This window comes from Hesperophylax consimilis, chromosome 29, assembly GCF_061612785.1.
Source record: "Hesperophylax consimilis isolate HC1 chromosome 29, BYU_Hcon_1.0, whole genome shotgun sequence".
Classification (NCBI taxonomy): domain Eukaryota; kingdom Metazoa; phylum Arthropoda; class Insecta; order Trichoptera; family Limnephilidae; genus Hesperophylax; species Hesperophylax consimilis.
This window is the reverse complement of record NC_142864.1, coordinates 3076890-3100691: the sequence shown is the minus strand read 5'-3', so window position 1 is coordinate 3100691 and position 23802 is coordinate 3076890. Positions and strand designations below refer to the sequence as shown.

The 23802-nt window shown below is 32.2% G+C and overlaps 1 protein-coding gene across 2 annotated transcripts in view; it reads right to left on the bottom strand.

Moving 5' to 3' along the window:
- Positions 1-1115: 1115 nt before the first annotated feature.
- The window catches only part of LOC149409771 (trehalase-like), a 63055-nt gene continuing 40368 nt past the window's right edge, over positions 1116-23802 (bottom strand). The window contains exons 10-11 of one of the 2 annotated variants that reach the window (XM_089649328.1): positions 19353-19645; positions 1116-2390 (exon numbers count right to left, since the gene is read on the bottom strand). In XM_089649328.1, the coding sequence (XP_089505454.1) occupies positions 2270-2390; positions 19353-19645 (414 nt within the window). In that variant the 3' untranslated portion in view covers positions 1116-2269. Of the gene's footprint in view, positions 2391-17819; positions 18325-19347; positions 19646-23802 lie in introns of those variants that run through there. The other variant, XM_089649329.1, reaches the window with a different exon arrangement.

Here is a 23802-nt window from a genome sequence, read left to right as displayed (position 1 = left end):
ATTAGTAACTCGGTTATCCGACAATTACTATATTGTAATTCTGCCGTAATTTTTAACACGTATTTGAAAGCACAAAATCACCGGTATTCATTTGTCAAATTCAGTTGTCCACAGCATGCGACGTCAGTTGGGTTATCTTCCTCTGCATACTCAGTTATTATAAGGCTGAAAATAGTACAATGCTTAAGGTCAGTCGGGAGGTATAGCACTGACGAGCTGGATCGATGGTTCTCGTACGTAGCGCGTGGCGAATCGCATGGCACTACAGCTCTTCATTCATTCACCTAGATATTATCGTACGTGACTGATGTACGCGATCGATGTACTGTTACCAGCCTAAAGACCGTCATCTAGCTTGCTAGAGCTGATCATTTTACCGTTCGTTATTAATAATTTTTCTTTTAGAACAATTCAGTTAGTCATCTATGTATTCTAGCTACGGTCACATGTGTTTCTGTTTGTTTCATTCTGTCACTTTTTTGTTTGAATAAGTTCACAAAATGGAGACTTTTCACAAGCGTAAACTAGACATCTTAACTTTTAATGGAAATTTTGCAGTGTTTGTTTGTTTTTACGAAATACGTGTTTGATATTTTAGAATATTTTGTATGTATGCATTATAATCCTCCGCTTTATAGAGTAATGTAACTCATAATAAATAATATGATAAGAAAATAATTTTAATAAGCTAGTGTCATTTTTGAGCACGCCTCGTATGAACAAGGCCATTGATACAGAAATATGGCAAATCTACCAAAAATACAAAAATATAGAGTTATTTGGCAATTTTTTTTTTATCAGATAGATTATAATTTATTTAAAATTAGATATCTACTCTTGAATATATTATTTCCTTTAATCAATTCATTAACATTCCTGAAGAGATCCAGCCATTACATGCGCTTCCTTCACTTATAATTAACATATTTTTATTGTCTTTGTTGACCAACTTTGTTCATCAACAATGATAACCATGATTGTAATGAAGTCACATGTAATGATAACCATTATCATGCATTAGTGTCACATGATAATCATTGTCATGAATAGGAGTCACATTTAATGATAACCATTATAATGAATTAGTGTCGCATGATAATTATTGTCATGAATCACATGTAATGATAACCATTATCATGACTTAGTGTCACATGACAATCATTGTCATGAATAGGAGTCACATGTAATGATAACCATTATCATGAATTAGTGTCACATGAATTAATAGTGTCATGTCATTAATAGGAGTCACGTGTAATGATAACCGTTATCATCCATTAGTGTCACATGATACCAAATTGCACATCAAACATAGTTCATTGAGACAGTCAAAATTTTTGATAACAACATTTTTAGTGACGGAAATTGAATGGATGTTAATTATTAAACCCATGAAGTTTCACTGAAGCACATCGCACCCTGTAAGAAAAGCGTCACAATTCAAAAGAGTAAATTTGAGAAAATAATTATTTTGTAATCTGATATTAATTGCGAAGTTAATATAACAAAAGAACAGTTAAATAATTTATTTATTTTTTCTGATTAATATAGGTAATTATCTATCTATATAAATAAAAATTTAAATGTTCGTTTGTTCTTCACCGATTGCTTTGAAAATTTGACAAAACGTTGCATTCGAATACGCATGTGTTTTTAAATACCCATATTATATAGATGTCACCTGTGACATGTAGAAACATGCTATACAAAAAAAAAAAAAACAGCGCCATCTGTTGGACGTAAAAGCAACATGTACTATTGTTTCTGAATCTGCACAGACAGACTGAACCACAGCACTTTCGGGCGGGGAACAACTAGTTAAAAATTAATTTTTAATTTTTTTTTTTCAACAGATTTTTTTACTCAATTTCAATATGACTTCTAAATAAAAAGTTTAAAAAAAACTGTTTTTTATGTTTTCAAAAGTGACAGTTTTTTTACTTGTTGCCGAAATCAGTTTCACTTATGAAGATCCTAAAATACTATCACAATACAAAATGTTATATTTCTCTCGAGTCACTCCACATTTAAATACCATAGTGAAAAAGAGTCACTTTTGACCAAGACGGTAGACCAAGAAATTTGGAATCGACGTACGTATATAACTCAAAAATAACACTTTTTGAGTGTGACACTTTTCTCACGGGGGTGTGACTCAAAATGTGCCACGTGATGGGATAGATTATATATTATTCTATTCTATAAACAGTTCAATTCATCGGTATTCAATAAAGATGTACGTGAAGCGATGTGATGTGTTGTATACGGTTTATCGCTTGCCGCTCATGCTCTTGAGTTCAGTGTAGGGCTTCCGAGTGCCTCGAAGCAGCTTAACCCCTTCATAGCCGCCCTTGGACGTTGCCACGTGGCGTTTGCGATACATCACCAGTCTGCGAAAAGAAAACAAACTTATAAGCAAGGAAAAATTTTAAATATATATATACATCATATATAACCCACGATACAAAATCTCGAAATTGAATAATATTGATAAAATTTCATGAACGTTACAACAGTCAGTTAGTGTTTTGAAGTCATAAAGATTGGATTATTTGTACAGCGCCGTTATCGTGAGAAGATCTCCTCAAGTTTTAATATAGTTATATTTGAATATAAGTTTTGCAGTCATACTATGAAACTTCAGGTGGTTAATACCCACATATACAGGGTTTTCCAATAAGAGCTGTTATTTTTATATTCAATCGTAAAAGATCAATGGTATCGTTGCTTTTGTGGCACGTAGCGCCGTCTTGTTAAAAGTAAACGTTGTCCAGATCAATACCATCCAATTCCGGCCATAAAAAATCGTTAGTCATCTCTCGATAGCGATCCTTTCACCGTAACTGTTGCTCCAGCCTCATTTTCGAAAAAGTAAGGTCCAATGACTCCGCCGGACCATAAACCGCACCAAACAGTCACAAGTTGAGGATAGAGAGGCTTTTCAACAATAACTCTCTTGGGTTTTCCGAGCCCCAGATGCGACAATTTTGCTTGTTAACGAAGCCACCGAGGTGGAAATGGGTCGCATCACTCAAGATGATTTGCATTTGATTCACTCAAGTGAATTTTAATAATTTCAATGCGTTGTTGAAGCGTGTATCATTCCATTTTTATTAATGGCGTAGTTTCTACTTGTCAAATGTCGATAAATGACAGCTTCAAAAGTAACATCTACCGAAATAGCGGGCTATTCAAAATAACACCTCTTATTGGAAAACCCTGTATAATATAGTTATACTTGAACATAAGTTTTGCAGTCACACTATGAAACTTCAGGGGGGTTAATAACCACATTTATAATATAATTATATTTACAGATTAAAAAAAATATATAAAGAATAATTATAGGTTGTTTCTCTGAATTTTAACAATTCATAAAATTTACATGTTAAAATTCAAGTTCTGTAATTAATCCACCATGGGCTGCTTGTTTCATAGTACTTGGACAGTAACAGAACTTGAATAGGATTTTCACAGAACTTGCATTTAAACTTTGAATTTTGATGAATAGTCCAAATTCTGCAAAACAACACATCATGTCTTTAAAATTTTTTTTTTACTATGTAGACCTACAGTAGTATCATTTTAAATAGATTCTTGCATGTGTAGTGGTGTACTGTATCGAAGGACTACTGCGGGGTAAGAGGGTACTGTGGGCGGGTGTTGCAAATCAGTTTTAAACCACTAATATGATTGGCATATGTAACCGTTGTAAGTAAAAAAAAAAGGAAATTTAGTCAAGAACCAATTTATTTTGTAAATCGATAAAATAAAATGTTTCTTTATTTGTCCCCCACGCGTTCCTGTATCATTCATTCTATTACGCTGAAAATTTTTAAGTTTGTTCTTATTAGTGCCAGGAATGTTTAGAGATTACTTTGAATGGTAGAAGAAGACGGGGATGCTGGAGAAAGACTTATTAGAACACATTATATCTGTACTGGAATGAGATACGGAGTTGAATTTAAGCCGAAATAATGTAGAAAAAGACGGGGATGCTCGAGAAAGACTTATTAGAACACATTATCTCTGTACTGGAATGAGATACGGAGTTGAATTCAAGCCGACATAATGTAGAAAAAGACGGGGATGCTCGAGAAAGACTTATTAGAACACATTATATTTGTACTGGAATGAGATACGGAGTTGAATTTAAGCCGACATAATGTAGAAAAAGGCGGGGATGCTCGAGAAAGACTTATTAGAACACATTATATTTGTACTGGAATGAGATACGGAGTTGAATTTAAGCCGACATAATGTAGACAAAGACGGGGATGCTCGAGAAAGACTTATTAGAACACATTATCTCTGTACTGGAATGAGATACGGAGTTGAATTCAAGCCGACATAATGTAGAAAAAGACGGGGATGCTCGAGAAAGACTTATTAGAACACATTATCTCTGTACTGGAATGAGATACGGAGTTGAATTCAAGCCGACATAATGTAGAAAAAGACGGGGATGCTCGAGAAAGACTTATTAGAACACATTATATTTGTACTGGAATGAGATACGGAGTTGAATTTAAGCCGACATAATGTAGAAAAAGACGGGGATGCTCGAGAAAGACTTATTAGAACACATTATCTCTGTACTGGAATGAGATACGGAGTTGAATTCAAGCCGACATAATGTAGAAAAAGACGGGGATGCTCGAGAAAGACTTATTAGAACACATTATCTCTGTACTGGAATGAGATACGGAGTTGAATTCAAGCCGACATAATGTAGAAAAAGACGGGGATGCTCGAGAAAGACTTATTAGAACACATTATATTTGTACTGGAATGAGATACGGAGTTGAATTTAAGCCGACATAATGTAGAAAAAGGCGGGGATGCTCGAGAAAGACTTATTATAACACATTATATTTGTACTGGAATGAGATACGGAGTTGAATTTAAGCCGACATAATGTAGAAAAAGACGGGGATGCTCGAGAAAGACTTATTAGAACACATTATCTCTGTACTGGAATGAGATACGGAGTTGAATTCAAGCCGACATAATGTAGAAAAAGACGGGGATGCTCGAGAAAGACTTATTAGAACACATTATCTCTGTACTGGAATGAGATACGGAGTTGAATTTAAGCCGACATAATGTAGACAAAGACGGGGATGCTCGAGAAAGACTTATTAGAACACATTATCTCTGTACTGGGATGAGATACGGAGTTGAATTTGAGCCGACATAATGTAGTTTTTTAACAGTAACAATGTGGATTTCATGATACTACATATAAAGTGAATGGTATAAAAAGTCGAGGATGCCCAAGGAAGACATGAATCAAATAAGTATTTGTGGTATAATGAGACGTAAGCGATGAACGAAGAAAGAGTTGTAAGAAGAATGTATGACTAGGAAATAAATGTGTTGAAGAGGTCGGGGACGCCCGAGGAAGACATGGCACGATCAAGTGAAACAAATACTTATTTCCACCTTAAAAATGCACCCAGTCAGGTACTCCAGAATTCACAAACTCTAAATTTTTCCCCAAACAAACGGGTATACCTAAACTAGTCTCTAAATAGTAAAAAATAATGTCGCTATCGGCGTGTCTCTGTGTGTGCGCTTAGTTCTTCTAAAATACGCTACGGATATCGATAGTGTTTTCACTATCATGTAGAGAATTTCTTACGGAAGGTTTACATATATAATCCATGCATATTATTTTTATAGAAAGTAGAGAAAAGTCAATGTTTTATAATCAAGTCGTAAAAATTTTTACCTACAAGTCCCAACGACACGGTGAAATTTCATGGAATATCGGAATGCTCCCGAGGCATCTAAAATGTGCTACATATTTCTTATTTGTCTAGTTATTGTAAAAAGAAATACCATTTTAGAAACTAGATAAAATAATCATTGAAATGTTTGTATTTGAATTAAACATTTGTGCGTCCATAATTTTGAAAGAGTTCGATGTTTAGAAAACATATCCCCTTCGTGTAAGGAATTAGTAAGAACACTCTTAATTCACTTTATTGCCGTTTGTACAATAAAAAAATATAAATAATTTTTTAACTTTCAACTGTCAATGAAAAAATTCCCGACAATTTGTAATCATACACTTTGACAATTTTTTTGGATTTTATGCATGTAATTATGTATGAATATTTGAGACAAACTGAGAAGAATAATTATTTATCTTTCCAACGTCAAACAAATTATGTATCTACACATTATAGAAAAAAAGATAAAAATACTTTAATAATGTATTGACGCCCCGGTCAAATATGTCCTTCAGAGCCTCTAATGGAATATGATGTTTGTGGCTAGTAATGTCTATCTGAGGCACGAAGGGTTAAATAAAGCTTTAAATTATATTTAATATAAGTATATTGTGTGAAGCATAAATTATTATCTATTCTATAGATTTTCATCACAGAAATAAAGTTATATTTTTGACTGACAAAAATCATTAGAAATGCAATCAATTTAAATTTACTGCTGAGTAAAAATACTCGTACGCTCAGCTGCGTTGGTGACACCGAGAATGCGCATTTTAAATGCACATTTTCACTTATCCTCATATCAACTTTTGTCCTTCAATTCCTCAGGCTAATTTGTTCGGTTTTGGGAACAAAAGCTAATAACCGTTCGCTTTTTTGAACAACTCAAATGGTCTCGTAGAAATCTTTAAAAAAAAACAAAAAGAAAATACTAAGCTTTATTTTCAAATATAGAAGTTAACATCAGAATAATTAAAATGTAGAGAGAAAATACTAAGCTTTATTTTCAAATATAGAAGTTAACCACAGAATAATTAAAATGTAGAGAGAAAATACTAAGCTTTATTTTCAAATATAGAAGTTAACCACAGAATAATTAAAATGTAGAGAGAAAATACTAAGCTTTATTTTCAAATATAGAAGTTAACCACAGAATAATTAAAATGTAGAGAGAAAATACTAAGCTTTATTTTCAAATATAGAAGTTAACCACAGAATAATTAAAATGTAGAGAGAAAATACTAAGCTTTATTTTCAAATATAGAAGTTAACCACAGAATAATTAAAACGTAGAGAGAAAATACTAAGCTTTATTTTCAAACATAGAAGTTAACCACAGAATAATTAAAATGTACACCTACATCAAACCAAAGATTTGCAATTTATGAAGTTTTATCAACTTTTTATTCATTATTTTTATCTGAAATAATACATAGCCACCTCACGGCTATAATGTTTAGAATATATTTATGTATAAAAATATGTATTTTTTTTGGTTTCAGTAATTTTAATTTAGTGTTTAGTCGAAAAAACGTAAAGCAAGCCATTTTCAAAACTTTTTATGTTTGTAATGAAAAATTAAATATTTCAAAAATTATATGTTTATATCTTATAATAAAATTTGAAATTGTATTTTATCACATTTTAAAAACAGTTTTTAGTTTTCGAATACGTTCAGTAATATTTCATTTATTTTGATTTTATTAAAAACGGAAATACACACAAATTCTCTGACTTTCTGACAGATTCAAAAATGGCAAGGCAACTTTTATAATTGATATTAAACTGTAAAAAAAATAATTAAATAAATTAGTTTAAAGTATACAAATAGGTACAAACCTTTCTTCTGTTTTAAATAATCTATTAAATATTAGTTTCTATTTTGGCCGCCTGCAGAAATAGGTTTATAAAATAGACTTCCAAATTGGTAGACTTCCCCTAATATAAAATATGGGCATCATTTCGTCGAGCTGGAATGTTTTGAATAAACTAAGACATCAATCATAAAGTGTTATACGATGTACGTCAATGTAAGTCTCTAAAGTAAGGCAACGGGTTGCATCGCAGTCCGTTGTAGAATTTTTCTGCGACGAATGAATGAGGTGGGTAAATTATAACACATTTATAAGTGTCTAACTAAATAGTGTAAAAAAATATTCAACTTTGGAAACGAGCCCGAACTTTTGTTTATTGGATTTGGGTTTTGTAGTTAAGGCGATGCACTACGTCGTGTAATATTTTTAATTGAGCCGCTATAAATAACAACCCTTACGTAGATGGCGATAAGGTTTAAATTCCCGCTTAACACCATCCGCCTGTTTTGATGTATGCAAGAAAAAAACATGGCCAAAAAGTGCCTTTTATTTTATTATGTTTAGGCATAAATATTTAATTTTTTTCCCATCATTTTATAAATAACTTATTTTGCCACATTATACAATAAAATCATAACCGAAAATGGGTTGGTAAGTAGGAGTTTTTTAACTTTAAAGCAGTTTTCATAAGCCTTATACATTATTTTTTTCTGGGCTTATAAAAAGACTTAACTAAAAAATACTCGATTATTTCAAAAGCCAAGATGTATTCTACTTGCAGTATTTAATTAAAGCATCTGAAACATTTCTGGGCGACCAAATTTTCAAACCAAAAACACATGATTTTGCACTACTACTTAGTGCATTGCCTTAAGTTATTTACGCAGCCAGCAATTTGCGCGCCAATGTGAAAAGTATTAGTAATTCATAAGCGGATTTAATTTCGAGGACTGAATTGTTACTATTGTCAGATTTATTAATTGACAAATCACAAATCAGAAAGGGAAAAGGCATGCTGCCTACCCAGCTCCGTGCAACTTGGTTTGTTCCCTTTTCTCTGATTAGCTAGTCTATCAATTTGAATTCCTATGGTTTGTAAATACATTTATGGACAGATTGCGGACATTCAAAATTACAATATGTTTTCATAATCTTATTGATTACTTTGAGAAAGGAAGGCGTTAAAACAGACAAACTATATGTATTAAGTTTTGGGGCAAGCAATGTGGTATGGTTTTCTAAAAATTCTATTTGGAATATTAAAGGGTTAAAAAAAATCAAAACACAAAAAAATAGTACAACAATCCCTTTATTAGTAAATAATACAGTTAACCTAAATGATTCCCCAAAGGAAAAAGGAATATACAGTGGGTGGAAGCTAGAATTTAGAAGCTAAACAATTAATTATTTTAAAATATAATTTACACAAAATGTCCACCATTCACGGTGGTAAGTTGGAATGTGGACAATGATGCAAACAAAAAAACATGCTTTTAAAAACAAACTTATGATAACAAATAATTAATACAAATAAACATATGTGTAAATAATGCACATTTTAGCATCATAAAGCATGCTTTACAATACACTGTTGCTAAGCTAACCGTGAATACCACATCTAAAGCTTCATTCACACTAAGGGTTTTTTTAATTGCAATGCTATTTTTTAGGTAACGTATTTCATAAAATCTGCAGCTAATCAGCTATAAAAGAAATACATTAACAAAAGATTTTGATATCTTGAAACTTGGAATATTTTAAGTTTGAAAAATTATGATAAAAACATATAAATCCACGGCTTAGAAAACAGATATTGTATCTCCATTTTTGGGTGAAAATTATTACTAAACTGTAATAGAACTTTTATTTTCAACCTCTTGAACGCCAGCATATTTGAATTTAATTTGAATAAAATAAAATGAATTTAACTAGCTATTCTGGGGAAACTACATATTATGATAAATTATTTACTATTTTCAGAAATATATAAACACATTATCTGGTAAGACGGTAGAATTTACAAAAACCTAATTTTGCAAAAAACAAGTAAGTTATTACGAAAATAGAATCAGCTGGCGCATGGTGGAAATTAGCGCCGGCCATCAAGAAGTCAACAGTTAAAATGTGGCATCTCCAGATAAGACTATTCCAAACACTGAACAAGCTAATTCCTAGAATCGTGATCAATATTTTAAAGAAAACTAATGATGCCAATTTACCCAAGATCTTTCGATCCCTAAATAGGTTATCTGCTCAGGCGAAATTTCGATTTTTAATCAATTTCAGCAGAACTAAGTACAAATTTAGCTTACTTCCACGCCCACAATAAACTATTCATAACTATTTCATTTTTTCAGTGATTCCAAAGGACAGGACTTTTTGAATTTATATTTTATTTCAAAATAATTATTTATGGAGATACAATAATCTGTGATCTAAGCCGTTGAAATATCAAAATGAGAAGTGAAATTGTGTTTCTAGCAAAAACCCCTGAGTTCTCATTTTAAATGGCCGGGTGTTAATAAGCGTGGTAGCTTACTTTTAACTCTCGTGTGAATGAAGCCGAAGATGATTTTACATATTAATTATTTAACTGAAACATCAATCTATCATTACCAAAGTAATAATAATATAACCATCAAATAATGTGTTTTTTATTAAAAACTTTACTGTACCAAAAGCACAGTTAAATTACGTTTATTTAAAAAAAAAAACTTTATCACTGAAACCAGAGTTTTTGTTGGTAAAAAAATTAACAAAAACATAGTGATCTTAGTTTTAAAATTCTTATTACAGACATAGCTTCTATGTCTGTAATAAGAATTTAAGACAATGTAACGATAAATTGATTTTTCAGTATTTTGGTAACAGAAATTATGAATTACAACAACAAATTAATTTTTAATTACAACCACATTTTATATCAGTAATTATTTTTAGTACGCCAAACTGTTCACAAAGAAAATCTTTGACCTTTAAACTTTCAATACATATAGGTTTTTGGGTATTTAAATTTTGTTTTAAAATCATATTGATATTTATGGTCCCTACATAATGAAAATCCACATAGGTACAATACTTTAATTTAATTAAATTTGATATATTTGAAAGCATGTACGAGTATGTATTAACTTGTTAATTTGGTGCAGTATTGAGATAAAACCTTGGCAGATAGATTATGAGGCATGCAAAAATTCTTTCAAACACCAAACCACTAGACTTAGTTAAAAATAAAGCATTATGAACACTATATTATAGTCACATTACAGGTGTTTGGTATTTCATGCTAAATATTGAAGGTCGGAATAGAGGACAAATGTACAAGCAAAAATATTCATGCAATATGTTATCAATTTATTTTTTGTGACTTTGGACAAGAGATTCGCTGCAAGAGCCAACGGGACTAAAGCACTCTCAATTGGGGAATGTTGTAAGGCAGAAGAAATTGACGGAAAATAGGAAAGAAGCGATTTCAGATTTCTAATACCAGGGCGATACTGAAAGTTTCTTCTACTCTGGAACCAAGTACCTACATATTTAATGTATGCAAATTATAAATTTGAAAAACGCATAATATTGATTTTATCAAATTAATTTATTTGCAATAAGTTTACTAGAAACAGAATTTACGATTCGTAAACGTGCAAAACTAAGCAGTTACCTCACATCATAATACATATTTTAATGCTAGTGTTTTTCAAGTTCAATAAATATAAAACCATATTCTACAGCATACATTGTTAGCCAAACAAATTTCATAAATCATGCCAATAGTGTAATACTGTCCGCAACGTTGGCTAAAGAAGGACGTAGCGCAACACGGCATAATACCCCAAAAATAAACCACCATAATCCCTAAAAATGTATTAAATTACGTAAAAACTAAACAAAAGTGGATAACTTTACCATTTTCACAATATTCTTTAAGGTTTTTACAATTCTATTGCATTTAACATTTGTTATAAACAAACTTTCATTAAATATCACAACATGGAAGACTTACAAAAAAATTACTCAGAAGCATCGCAAGAAAAACGTATTACTTTTTATTGTAAATTCATCTATAAAATATGGCAAGTTCTGAATAATAAAAAATAAATTATTACAAGTAAAATGGAATGTTTTTTTATCAAAATTCTTTGTGGAAATCGGCAAAAATCTGTTTAGCACAAATTTTATTTAGTTAAAATTTTATTCTGCCACGCGTACACTCCAGGCTGCCGCGCAAAGTCTCACAATGGACTGCGCTGTAAACCGTTATCTCACTTTCGGACTTAGTTTTCTGCGCAGCGGCCTGAGTGGCGCGTGGCACCGCCGCTCCGAAGTGTACGATTGGCAGTGCCTACTGCAATTCGACTTGCCAAACAAATACTAAGTAGCATGCGTAAAAGTCAGTAACTTTATTAGGTGACCACTTTCATGCAATATGCATTAAAAATTAGTTGCAATTGAATAATTTTGCATGCACGTCATTCATAGTGGAAGATAATTATAAATGTGTCTTAGTCCCATTGGCTTCAGGCTATTGGGACTCTTGTGCGGTTATCACACAGCAACTATGTTATAAAATCATGATATTTCATTAATTCCTTAATACATAACTAAGCAATCGTTATATTCATGAGAATTTTTTAATTTAATTGCATTTAAGATCATAAAACCCCCATTTTTATATTATATTCTTTTATATCTATTAGAATTATAAATTTCATGCAATGCTTTAAACACAACATGAGTATCTCACTTTATCAGATCCTAATTTAAAGAACTCATAATTGACTTAAATGAACCTTGTATTTAAAGAGTTAAAACTATAAAAGTAACTAAAATGTCTGGAGATAATACAAGAAAAATAATTTATGAAAAAATAATAATAAATTTTAGTAAAAAAAAACTTCCAGACTATGTGACAAAATAGAGTATTCTGGAATATTTTTCATTCCTAATTCTGATACTGTCTATAGTCCTTCTATTTCTAGGTGCTCATAACTAAATAAGTTATTATAAGCAATAATTAGTCACCTGCAATATCAATACAAATTGAAAATATCTCCTGATAATAATATTTGACCAACAAATGTAGATATAATATGTCTCGACGCCATCTAGTGGGAAATTTAGCACTCATAAAGCCTTTCCTACAAAAATAAAGTTGGTTGTTTACAGGTGAAAAAAAAAATTAAGCAGTAATTGTTAATTGAAGTAATAGTACATATTGAATCCAGTAAGAAGTCCAGAGTGTCTGACCGGACATGAGAAGGCGCGGGTTCAATTCCCGTCGGCGGCATTTAATTTTACTCAGGAGATATTTTCAATTTGTATTGATATTGCAGGAGATTAATTATGGCTTATTATAATTTACTATCCCTTGTGCTATGCATAAAAACCTTGTCTTATAAACATTAGTTTATCATTAAAAAAAATAATAAATAAATTCTGTTTGGGTTGATACTAAGGGGACATTTAGCTATCCTGTTGATAGCTTATCCATAGGATAAGGTATATTAAAGCACTTTCGGCGGAAGGGTTATTCTACCTTTTATGCTGGTCCTACTTGAATGGCTGTAAATGCTTTCAATATCAATATTGTTGTAAGGGTCCCAACATAAGCAATGTGATACAAGTCTTCCATTTTCTTGTCTCTTTTATGGAAGAATATTTAATCAAAAAGGAAAATATACTAAGACTGCAGAATGGGTTATAAATCCTTGCACTTATTTATGGCACTGGAAATCGTATTTTTTTTGTGATTTGTGCAAAAGAAACTTTAAGCCAAATTTGTTTTAAGTAATGAAATATATACATTTTTTAAACATAAAACATCACTAACTTCAGTTAAGGCGATGCACTACGTAGTGTAATATTTTGAATCCAGCCACTATCAATAACACACCTTACGTAGATGGCGATAATGCTTAAATTCCCGCTTAACACCATCCATCTGTTTTGATTTATGCAAGAAAAAAACATGGCCAAAAAGTGCCTTTTATTTTATTTTGTGGATGTTCATGCACAAATATTTAAATGTTTTCGATCATTTTATAAATAACATAATTCGCCACATTATACAATAATACCATAACCGAAAATGGGTTCGTAAGAAGAGATTTTGAACTTTAAAGCAGTTTTCATGGGCCTTATACATTATTTTTTTCTGGGCTTACAAAAAGACTTATCTAAAAAATACTCGATTATTTCAAAGGCCAGAATGTATTCTACTCGCAGTATTTAATTAAAGCATCTGAAACATTTCTAGGCGACCAAATTTTCAAACCAAAAATACATGATTTTGCATTACTACGTATTGCATAGCCTTAATGGAGTTGTATTATATTGTAGGCTTTAAGATATAGCGGTTTAAAGCAAAGTCCATTTTCTCGAACAGGATTCAATTTTCTCCCGCTTGAAGTGTATTAATAGGTAGAAACTAACTAACTTAACCATTATATAGCCACTGTTCATAGGTTCGAGTACCGGATAGTAAAATTGGACTATATATTGGATATAAATAAATAAATCACAAATCGAAAACATACATTGGACCCCATGAAAAATCTATCAAGAGAATGGTGACCCTAAGTAATTTTTTTCCTTAATTATTTCTATTCGAGTCCAGTCGTTACGTATATATCTATTTGCTATCAAAATATTCATCCAATAATTTTAAATAATTTATGAGTTTCCCATATGATAAGTTCCTAATTTAAAATGGACTCATATTTGAGTCGCCGGTACTGGAAGGGTTAAAACTATATAAATTTTTATATTTTTTTTAATTTTGAGATTTTTTTTGGTTTTTATAGATTCTATCTAGCTTGTATAGTAATAATTTATATTAAACTAATTAAATTGATATGAGGAAGTACCTAAATATCACAAATTCTAATAATCTACTAATAATAACTACGTTCAAGTATATTTGAGATATCTAATATAATTGTGCTTTAATTGGTACTAAAAATTCACCAGGAATTTTAATTTATTATAGAATAAATAAACTTACTAACAAAATTCATCACTGGTTAGATCACTGGTCAGTTAGCTGAATTAAAAGATATTCAAAATGTCAGATATAAAAAAATACCTATATATAACTGTCAGTTATACAAACTGACAGTTATTCACCCTGACAGTTATCCAAACTGACAGTTATCCAAACTGACAGTTATCCAAACTGACAGTTATCCAAACTGACAGTTATCCAAACTGACAGTTATCCAAACTGACAGTTATCCAAACTGACAGTTATCCAAACTGACAGTTATCCAAACTGACAGTTATCCAAACTGACAGTTATTAAACTGACAGTTATCTAAACTGACAGTTATCTAAACTGACAGTTATCCAAACTACCAGTTATCCAAAATGTCAGATGTCCAAACAGTCAGTAATCTAGACAATCGTTTAATTCAGTTGTAAGTTATTATAAAAGCAGTCAATAAACTGTAAATTATTCAAATTTGCAACCATAAAACGTCAAGATGCAAACTGTCAGTTATCCAAACAAACATACATATAAACTCTCAGCCGCCTAAACCCTTATTATCCAAACAATCAACTGTCAAAATTATTGTGAATAATCAAGAATAGATAGTTCTTCTGACCGATTTAGAAAATTGGTATACAAAGTATAAATCATTACATAAATAACAAAATTTGTTATTGATTTTATCAACAATTTTTAAAGACCTTGCCCGTATCACATTAAACTAAAGGTTTTAATTAAATAATTGTCACTACAATAATGAATTAACCACTGATAAGTTATTGTAGTTCAGTTTAAAACACGAACCAACCTTCAATTTTAATTTACCCTATCTAGTAATACTTTTTTTGTATTTATCGAGATTTAATAAACGACAATAATTTCTTTACAAAGATCAGATCGATTTAGAAAAATATATTTTTTAAATATCATAAACAACTCAATATGTTGGAGCTAAAAGGTGATGACTTAACTAGGGTCAAATTTCAGTCATATAATTTTACAGTGAGATTTTTTGACTCACAATTGAGCGCGTACGCCTTCGAAGGGTTAAAAAAAAACACAATGTTTTTGGAAAAAATTACACAAATATTCACTTTTATCACTGCTCAATGATTAACATTACTTTAATTGTTTTATTTTGTTCACTTCTAATTCAAACTTTCACTTTTTTTTCAACACTAAAAAAAAATCACTAAAATTCTCGATGAGAAAATTTTGACGATATTCTCAAAATCCGGGATTATTGAATAATCGAATAAAAGTCAAAGAAAATTTCAAGACCCTAAAATAAAGAGGAAAAATTAAGCAGAGTATATATGATGTTTCGCAACGATCTTTTCAATTTCAAATAGCAAAAATATGGCTGATTTAAAATGGCAAAAATACTGTTTTAAAGTGTAAATATTCAATTTATTTGATGGCACGATTCAAGCAAATGGCATGACTGAAATATACCCAAAGCAAGCATGTTGGCATGACAAACTGAATTGAGAAAAAAACATAATTCACATAAAGGTCAAGTAGCAAAAAACCAAGTGCTAGTTAACAATGGTAACAATATTATTATTGCCCCGTGAATAGGAAGTAATATGTGCTGTCATCTATCGATATTCCGGAAACACTCAAAAACATTCGGAAATCTGTTTTTAATGTGGTCATAAATAAAATTTGACTTTCCAGCATTAAATGATGTAGCCGTAAATCATGAAATATGATTTTAAAAACACAAACTCTAAATTCAAAAGAAAAATTTCCGGAAACCGGTTTTTAATGTGTTTGTATCTTTTGCTCGCCAGCAATTAATATAATGTACTAAGGGGGTATTTCACTATGTCGGGCTAAATATCTGACTAGCTATCCGTTAGCTGGCTTTAAAGATCAGAATAACTTCGTTATTCAACGGCGACCGTTTCACCATTGTTTCGAGCTTCCGGATAGATAACACTCGAAATAGTCTGGCAACATCGCAAAATGTTTGCAGTTACTCCATCTACTGCCACGGCTGTCATGCGTCACAGTCCGCACACCGCAAAGTGTGCATTTTTTTGGTTATGTTATGTTGATTATCAGGTCATTTTAGATAGATTCGTGTCGAATTAATACATTGTTTCTTATTTTGAACACAATCAAATAATTCAGGATGGATCATACAAGCATTCAAATTCATTCAACAAAATTCGACTCACTTCTCCGCTGTCAAACTCGGAATGTTTTGACGCCATCTTTGATTCGAGGAATAGCGCCTAACGTGAAGTTCGAGCACTGATTAGTCAAATCGAACTTTAACCCGAGCGTTAGCGTTATTCAGATATAGTGAAAACGAAAAAATGACTAATCCGCGGATTAGTGCTTAGTCAGAACATAATCAGAGATAGTGAAATACCCCCTAATATTAAAATGAAACTGATTTTTGTTGTACAGTACCTACTGGAAAAACTTTCGTATTGGAAACAAGTTGTTACAAATACTGGATGGCAACAGTTGTTGATACTTGCCAAAATCTCTAGTATAAACGTTATTATCACAACATTAGAATGCCATAATTTAAATTTAAACCCTTGGCAGGCTAAATTTGTTTTTGGATATAGATCGTTTTAGTACACTTTCACCGAAAAATACCTTTTATTATAATTTTGAAGATTTGCATGCATTAAAAAAAAAAAACAAAGATATCTCCAAAAAATATTTGAAAACTACTTAAAATTATTTTAATTAGACCTTATACAATCACTTATTTTTTGGACAATTACTACCTAATAGTAATCTATTATAAATCACCTATAATTTCACTTTTTCTAAGGAAAATATATTAACAACACCCTCTATAGGAATTTTGTAGATTTTAGTACTATTTAAAAAATATATGTATATATATCTTCACACAATAAATGAATTACCTACTTTGGGTTTCAAATAACAAATAAAATAATATAAATTTAACAAAGAGATCCTTATTTGAAAAACATGCAACCAAGATCATTAAATGTAAAATAATATATATTCAGTAGAACGCCATTTATCCAAGTAATTGGCTACTCAAACAGTTGATTATTATTTATTGACAAATGAATTTCGATGCAATAATTTTATTAGAGCAAATGTTTAATGGAATGATTTTACAGCAGAATATTAGACTTCCAAAATATTGTATATCCAAACAAATGGCTATTCATAATATTAGTTTTTCGAATATTGGCTGATCAAAATATTGGCAATCTAAAATATTAGTTTTCAAAAATATGAGCTATAAAAATATTGTTATCAAAATCCAAAATAATAACTGTCCAAAATTTTGGCTATCAAAAATATTGCTATCCAAAATATTGGCTACCCAAAAAAATGCTTATGCGTAGGTAATATTGGCAATCTAATATATTGGCAATCCAAAATATTGGCTATCCAAAATTATGGCCATCCAAAATAATAGCAATCCAAAATATTGGCTTTCCAAAAATTTGGCTATCCAAAATATTGGCAAAATGCATTTATGGAAACAGCAGAATGAGATGGAAACTTAAAATTTCAATTTTCACTAATTCACACCAATAAATATTTTGAAAAAAGCTTTCCCATGTTAGTTAATGTAATTATAGGCGTTCTACTTTGGTAAAATAAATTATCAACGAGTAAATATACATAAAAAGATGTTAAGTCCAAATAAAACAAAAAAAGGTGAACTAGAAAAAGGCACTGAGTAAAAAGGGCATGCACAATAACAATATGGATTGGTCTCACTCCATAGCATTCTCTACTAAGTCCCACACTAATCTTGGATGGTTCATATCTGAAACAAAGAAAATAACACTGTTAGATAATACAATTTATTAGAGCGATAGAATTTTGGATTTGGCCGCGCTCGTTTCAAAAGTGATACTTCTGAATATTAACACGTTTCTGGCGGGTATATTTTGCGCTGGCGCTACGCTGTCTCCGTGCGAAAATAAAGTTCCTGTGTGAACGAGCAAAAATCTCTCGAAAATTTTTTTAACCTCTTGTTCGCCAGCATATTCTTGGACAAATACTATTAAAAAAATCATTTCCCTGAATATAAGTAGCCATTCTGAGGAAACTATTTATTGTAGATAAGTATAACCATTATTTAAATACATAAATTATCTTACTAACACAATTCAGACAGGTATCTTTTACGCCGGCGGATTGCTAGTGACGCGCGAAAATAAAGGTCCCGCGCGAATCATTTTAATTTGTTTTAAATCGTTATATCTTTGAAAATACTTTAGTAAAAATTTCTACATACTAACTCAGCATACCCAAGCTATAAAATGACTAACGGAAAAATTACTATGTAATATGTATAATTAAATTACTATGTTAATCTTCAAACGCATTGCTTATCAAGTGTCAGGTATTCAATAAAAATACTTTCACAACAGGTCCAAGTCAGGTCAACAGGTTTTTTGGTCCCTTTGTTGAAATACCGATGTACACGAAAGACTCGATTATAAATATAAAAATAAGAATTGTATTTTGTATTTGTAGAATTGCGATTTGTTAATTATGTACATGTAGTTGGGACCTTTAGAAAGAGATTGGCATAATTCATATTATTCTTTTCTGCCATTGAAATGAAGCCGGTGCAAAGGGTAAAAATACCCTTCCCGTCCTTAAGCAACAATCGACCGAACGGGTAGAAATACCTTTCCCGTCCGAAGTATGTTAAAATTAACATTATCTTTACACATTTTTTTAAGAGCTTAAAAACTTAAAGTGTTCAAGGGAAGTATTTGATAGAAATTTGAAATGTGGGGTCTTAATAGAAATGTTAATAAATCACCAAAATACCGACCTCACCCGAGCGCGCCGGCCGTCAGCGTTGCAAGCGCCGCCAGCATTATGGTCACGATACCGCTGGCCCCAGCCCCCATCACCCTCCCCCCGTCAGCCCCCGACGCCGGCCGCGGTTCCCCTACTGCCAGCTCCCCCCGCACGGGCTCCGCCAGCGAGGAGTCGAACTCGTCCACCGCCGTCAGTGTGTCGCCATACATGTCCAGCAAGTCCATCACCACAGAGTTGGACCAGCCGAAACCCAGTTGGACTTCGTATTCGCCTCCACCGCCGTGGCCGCCAGATATCGTAGCGTCGTACTGGATAGAAAATAACAAATATAATCAACACCAACAGAATTATAAATCTCCGTGGACACTCAAATAAATTAATAACACCTTTATCATCCAATCTTAGGAAACACTTCCTTGCAAATAGAGTAGTGGATGCATGGAACAAACTTCTACAACATGTCATCCATTCTTACAATATAAACCAATTTAAACATCGATTGGATTCTTATTTGGAGAGAAGTAAGGATTAACTTATTTTAAAATTAAAACAACTCAAATACTGTTAAGCTTATTGTGAAATCAGATATGATCGCATCAGTGTTGCCTGCTCATTAACCTTTTCTATGCGTCATAAATTTGTATCACTTCGTTCACACGCGGGGCTATTTATCATCAATCTAATTTATGACTTTAAACAATAATCACGCATGGATTTTAAAATTTGTTTTAAAAAATACGTCGCTTATGTCTTGAATTATCTTTTCAAGTATAAATAAACAATCCGAACGTCAATGGGACTTGATAAAAATTCGAAGTATATATTCGTGATGTAACTGATAATGTAACGGGCGGCCATGTTAATATTTCAAGGATAACGATACACATGCTTATAAACATAACGGAGTAGGGCTCTTCAACTGTGGTGCGATGTAAGTGGTTGATTTATGGGTGCGATGTCGCGTTTGACTGGATACATGAAATATTGACACACTTAAAAAGGTTCATATAATAAAAAATAACTACACTTAAATTTACAAAAATAATGAAATAATTTTTCTGTTATTATGTCACCGTAAATATGTATCACTTAATATATTTTTTTATCGTGATAAATTTTGAAACAGTTCTCAACGCATAACGGCACATTGCACTCTAAGCACATAAATTTAGTAAGTTTTCTGACTTTGGGCTTCAGTGTTGAAGTGGCACAGACACGACACCTTCGACGAGGGTTTGTGTTTTTTGCTGAAGGGGGAACTTTAATGGGCATGTGTTTGGAAACAATTTTCGATGATAAAAGCATCGGGTAATCTCTTGATGTTGTGGGACGTAAAATACTCGGCAAAGTTTTGTGATATTTCTCTAGTAATTGCTCAATCACAGCCATTTGGAAATCAGCCAAACTGACTTTTTTTGATGTTACAGTTTGGGTATATTATGTGAGCATTTAATAAATACAAATCAATTATATGAAATGCAACTTTCCTGTACCATTTGAGTGACTTCCTCATACAACTTAAGTTGCTTAGCATCATATCAGCTTTGTCTACTAGACCCATGTTCTTGTTATAGTCTAGAACACATTGTGGTTTTAAAATGGGCTCTCCTGTCGATCTATTTATTTTTCCCGATGGTCCAACAGAACCATCGTGAAGAGTGGTCAGCATGTGGATTTCACGCCTATCGTGCCATTTCAAAGCTAACAACGGTGATTGGTGCTTTGATTGGATTTCCCCTTTCTTCAATTTAACAAAAGGTGCCATGCCTTTCCTGTTTTTCCGAACAGTGCCACAAGCATTAGTTTTTTTTCGTGTAAATATTTAAATAAATTTGGACTAGTGTACCAGTTGTCGCACCACAAATTATGACCCTTTCCGAAATAATCTGACAAAAGGGTGGTTACAACGCCTCCCGAAATACCAATACCTTGAGTAACATTTTTTTCTGTATCAGAACCAACATAAATTATAAAATCGAGAATGAAACCCGTCATGACGTCACACATCACAAACATTTTTATTCCAAATCGGTGACGTTTAGATGGAATGTATTGCTTGAATAATAGACGGCCTTTGAAAACGATGATGCTTTCGTCAATACATAGATTTTCATGGGGCATCATAGTTGATTTAAAAATCTTTTGTGTGTGGTCAACAAGAACACGTATTTTATGCAGTCTATCAGTAGGCGTTTGAATATTACTATCACTAAAGTGGAGCATCTGTAATATTATCTGATAACGGTCTCTGGGCATTGTCTTTCCAAATATTGGTGAAAAGATTATGGGGTTCGTACTCCAATGTTCCTCGATAGTTAAGTGTTTGTTCCTAGTCATGGCAAATGTTAACGCAATAAAAACGTACATTTCTGAGACTGTTGTATCAACCCATTTTGTAACTCTCGATTTTGCTGTAAAATCCATCGTCCTAATTTTATATTGATAAAATTGATTTGTTTCATCAACAATTTTTGTCATAATTTCTGTATTCAAAAAATGTTCAAAAAACATAAGTTGGGGCGTGTCTTCAGTTAACCTGGTATCTGGATTGATACCTGATGCGAAATCGTCGAATTCATAAATAATGGGTACGAAAGGGCCGGCAGTCCACAGATTTTCAACCACTTCTTCTCCTTCTTCAATGTTCATTTCGGGTTCAGAATCATGGCTTTCATGTATTTCAGCAGCTTCGCAATTATTATCGACGTCACTGTCACTAATTTCAAAATCTGAATCTATTTCTAAAGTAGCACCAAATATTTCTTCGTCATTAAGACCACGACCCGACATTTTGTATTTTGGCAATAAAAATACTTTCAAAAATTGATAAAAAGTCAAACTTGTACAACTTTACACTTGATTTTTCACTAAAAAAAAGTTTTAACCACGTATCTTTATTTGAAAATAATCTAACACTGACGAAATTTTATATTTCTTCAATAGTTTGAATGAATGTATGTAACTGAACTTATTTTAAAATATGATAAATCAGATGAATGTACACTGTAATTAAAATAGTTCATATCCACGAAAAAGCAAACAATAATTCGATAAGACAATGTAATCTACACGGCGAGCGTCTCTGTTTGAGAATCTTATAAAATGCGCCTGCGCAATAAAGTGTGTAAAGACGCGGGAAGAATTCAAACTGATTCATTTTTCGCTCTGAGTTGGAAGATCCCTTCAAATCTTTGTATCGATGATTAGGATACGTATTGTGGATAAATATCGTAAGATGTCAGTAGTGTAAAGATGTGAAATTTTTTAGAAGTATAAGTTTTACCGTGCTCAAGCATGTTTCATACCCATAACGCCGAAGAAACTTTGCGTCGCACAGATGTGCCACCCGCGTACAGGGCATGTACAGTGCGTCGCAGGCGTGCTTCTCCCGCAGGGATAGGGTTAAATAATAATAATCAAAAATTTTGCGTACCTGACCTACAATCCTAACCTAACCTGGAAGGTCACTGTATCTTCCAGAATGCGACGTTTACATATTGCTCAATAAAATTTAGCCTTCAGGCGCATTCCCACAGTTCGTATTTTCAAGTTTAGTGTAGTTTCCCACATTTGCAGATTCGACCCTACAATAAAACAATTCATTGGCCTGGTATTTTTATAAACATATTGTCTTGTTTGTATCATTTATGATTTAAGAATTAGTGACATTTTACTGCAAGCAGCGGCAGTTTTCAAATAGAGCTGTTCGCTTTCTATTTTATGATGACCCTAGTTAAACCATTATGCCTAAAAATATTTGCCAATACCTTTCCCACCCCTGTCCCATAGTAATAAAAACCCCAAATAAAGTTTCATCTCCCTCAAAATAATTCCTTTAAAATATTTGTATTGTTTAAGTCACGTTTGTATCATTAAGAATAGTTAAGTGCATTTTATTTTATGTTTAAGAATGTTGTTTTCCGACGAGCGGGTGGAACAACTTTATTTTTGTAATATGTCCTTCAAGAATTTAGCTTAAATACAGATACCTCCCAGAAAAAAAGTCAGTATTGCAGTGTTGCTATAACTGGTAGGTACATGCGTACCTAGGCAGTCAGTCGTGAGATAATTACTAGGTTTATGTAAACCTAGGGAAAACTGAAGAATAGAGGAAACTAGACCTTTATTTCTTTCAGTTTAAGTTTTAGCAGAGGAAAATAAGATCCTCTGCAATTATATTGTGAATTAATAAATTTATATGTCAACAAGAAGAAGTGTTTTCCTGCATTCCATCTGACGGCTTGTTCTCGTACCACGATAGCAGAAACATATGGTCCTTCGAGCCGCATCGGGAACAGCAGCATCATGGAAGCGGGACAACACTCAAAGACGTCATCTGTCTCCGGCAGCAAGGCGGGAACCAGCAGCAGCTGGATGGAGGCTCAAATAAAAGCTTCAGCAACCAAGGTGCACATCACGAGACAAAAGGCCCGCCTACTTACGGAGATGGCTGAAGCAAAGATGG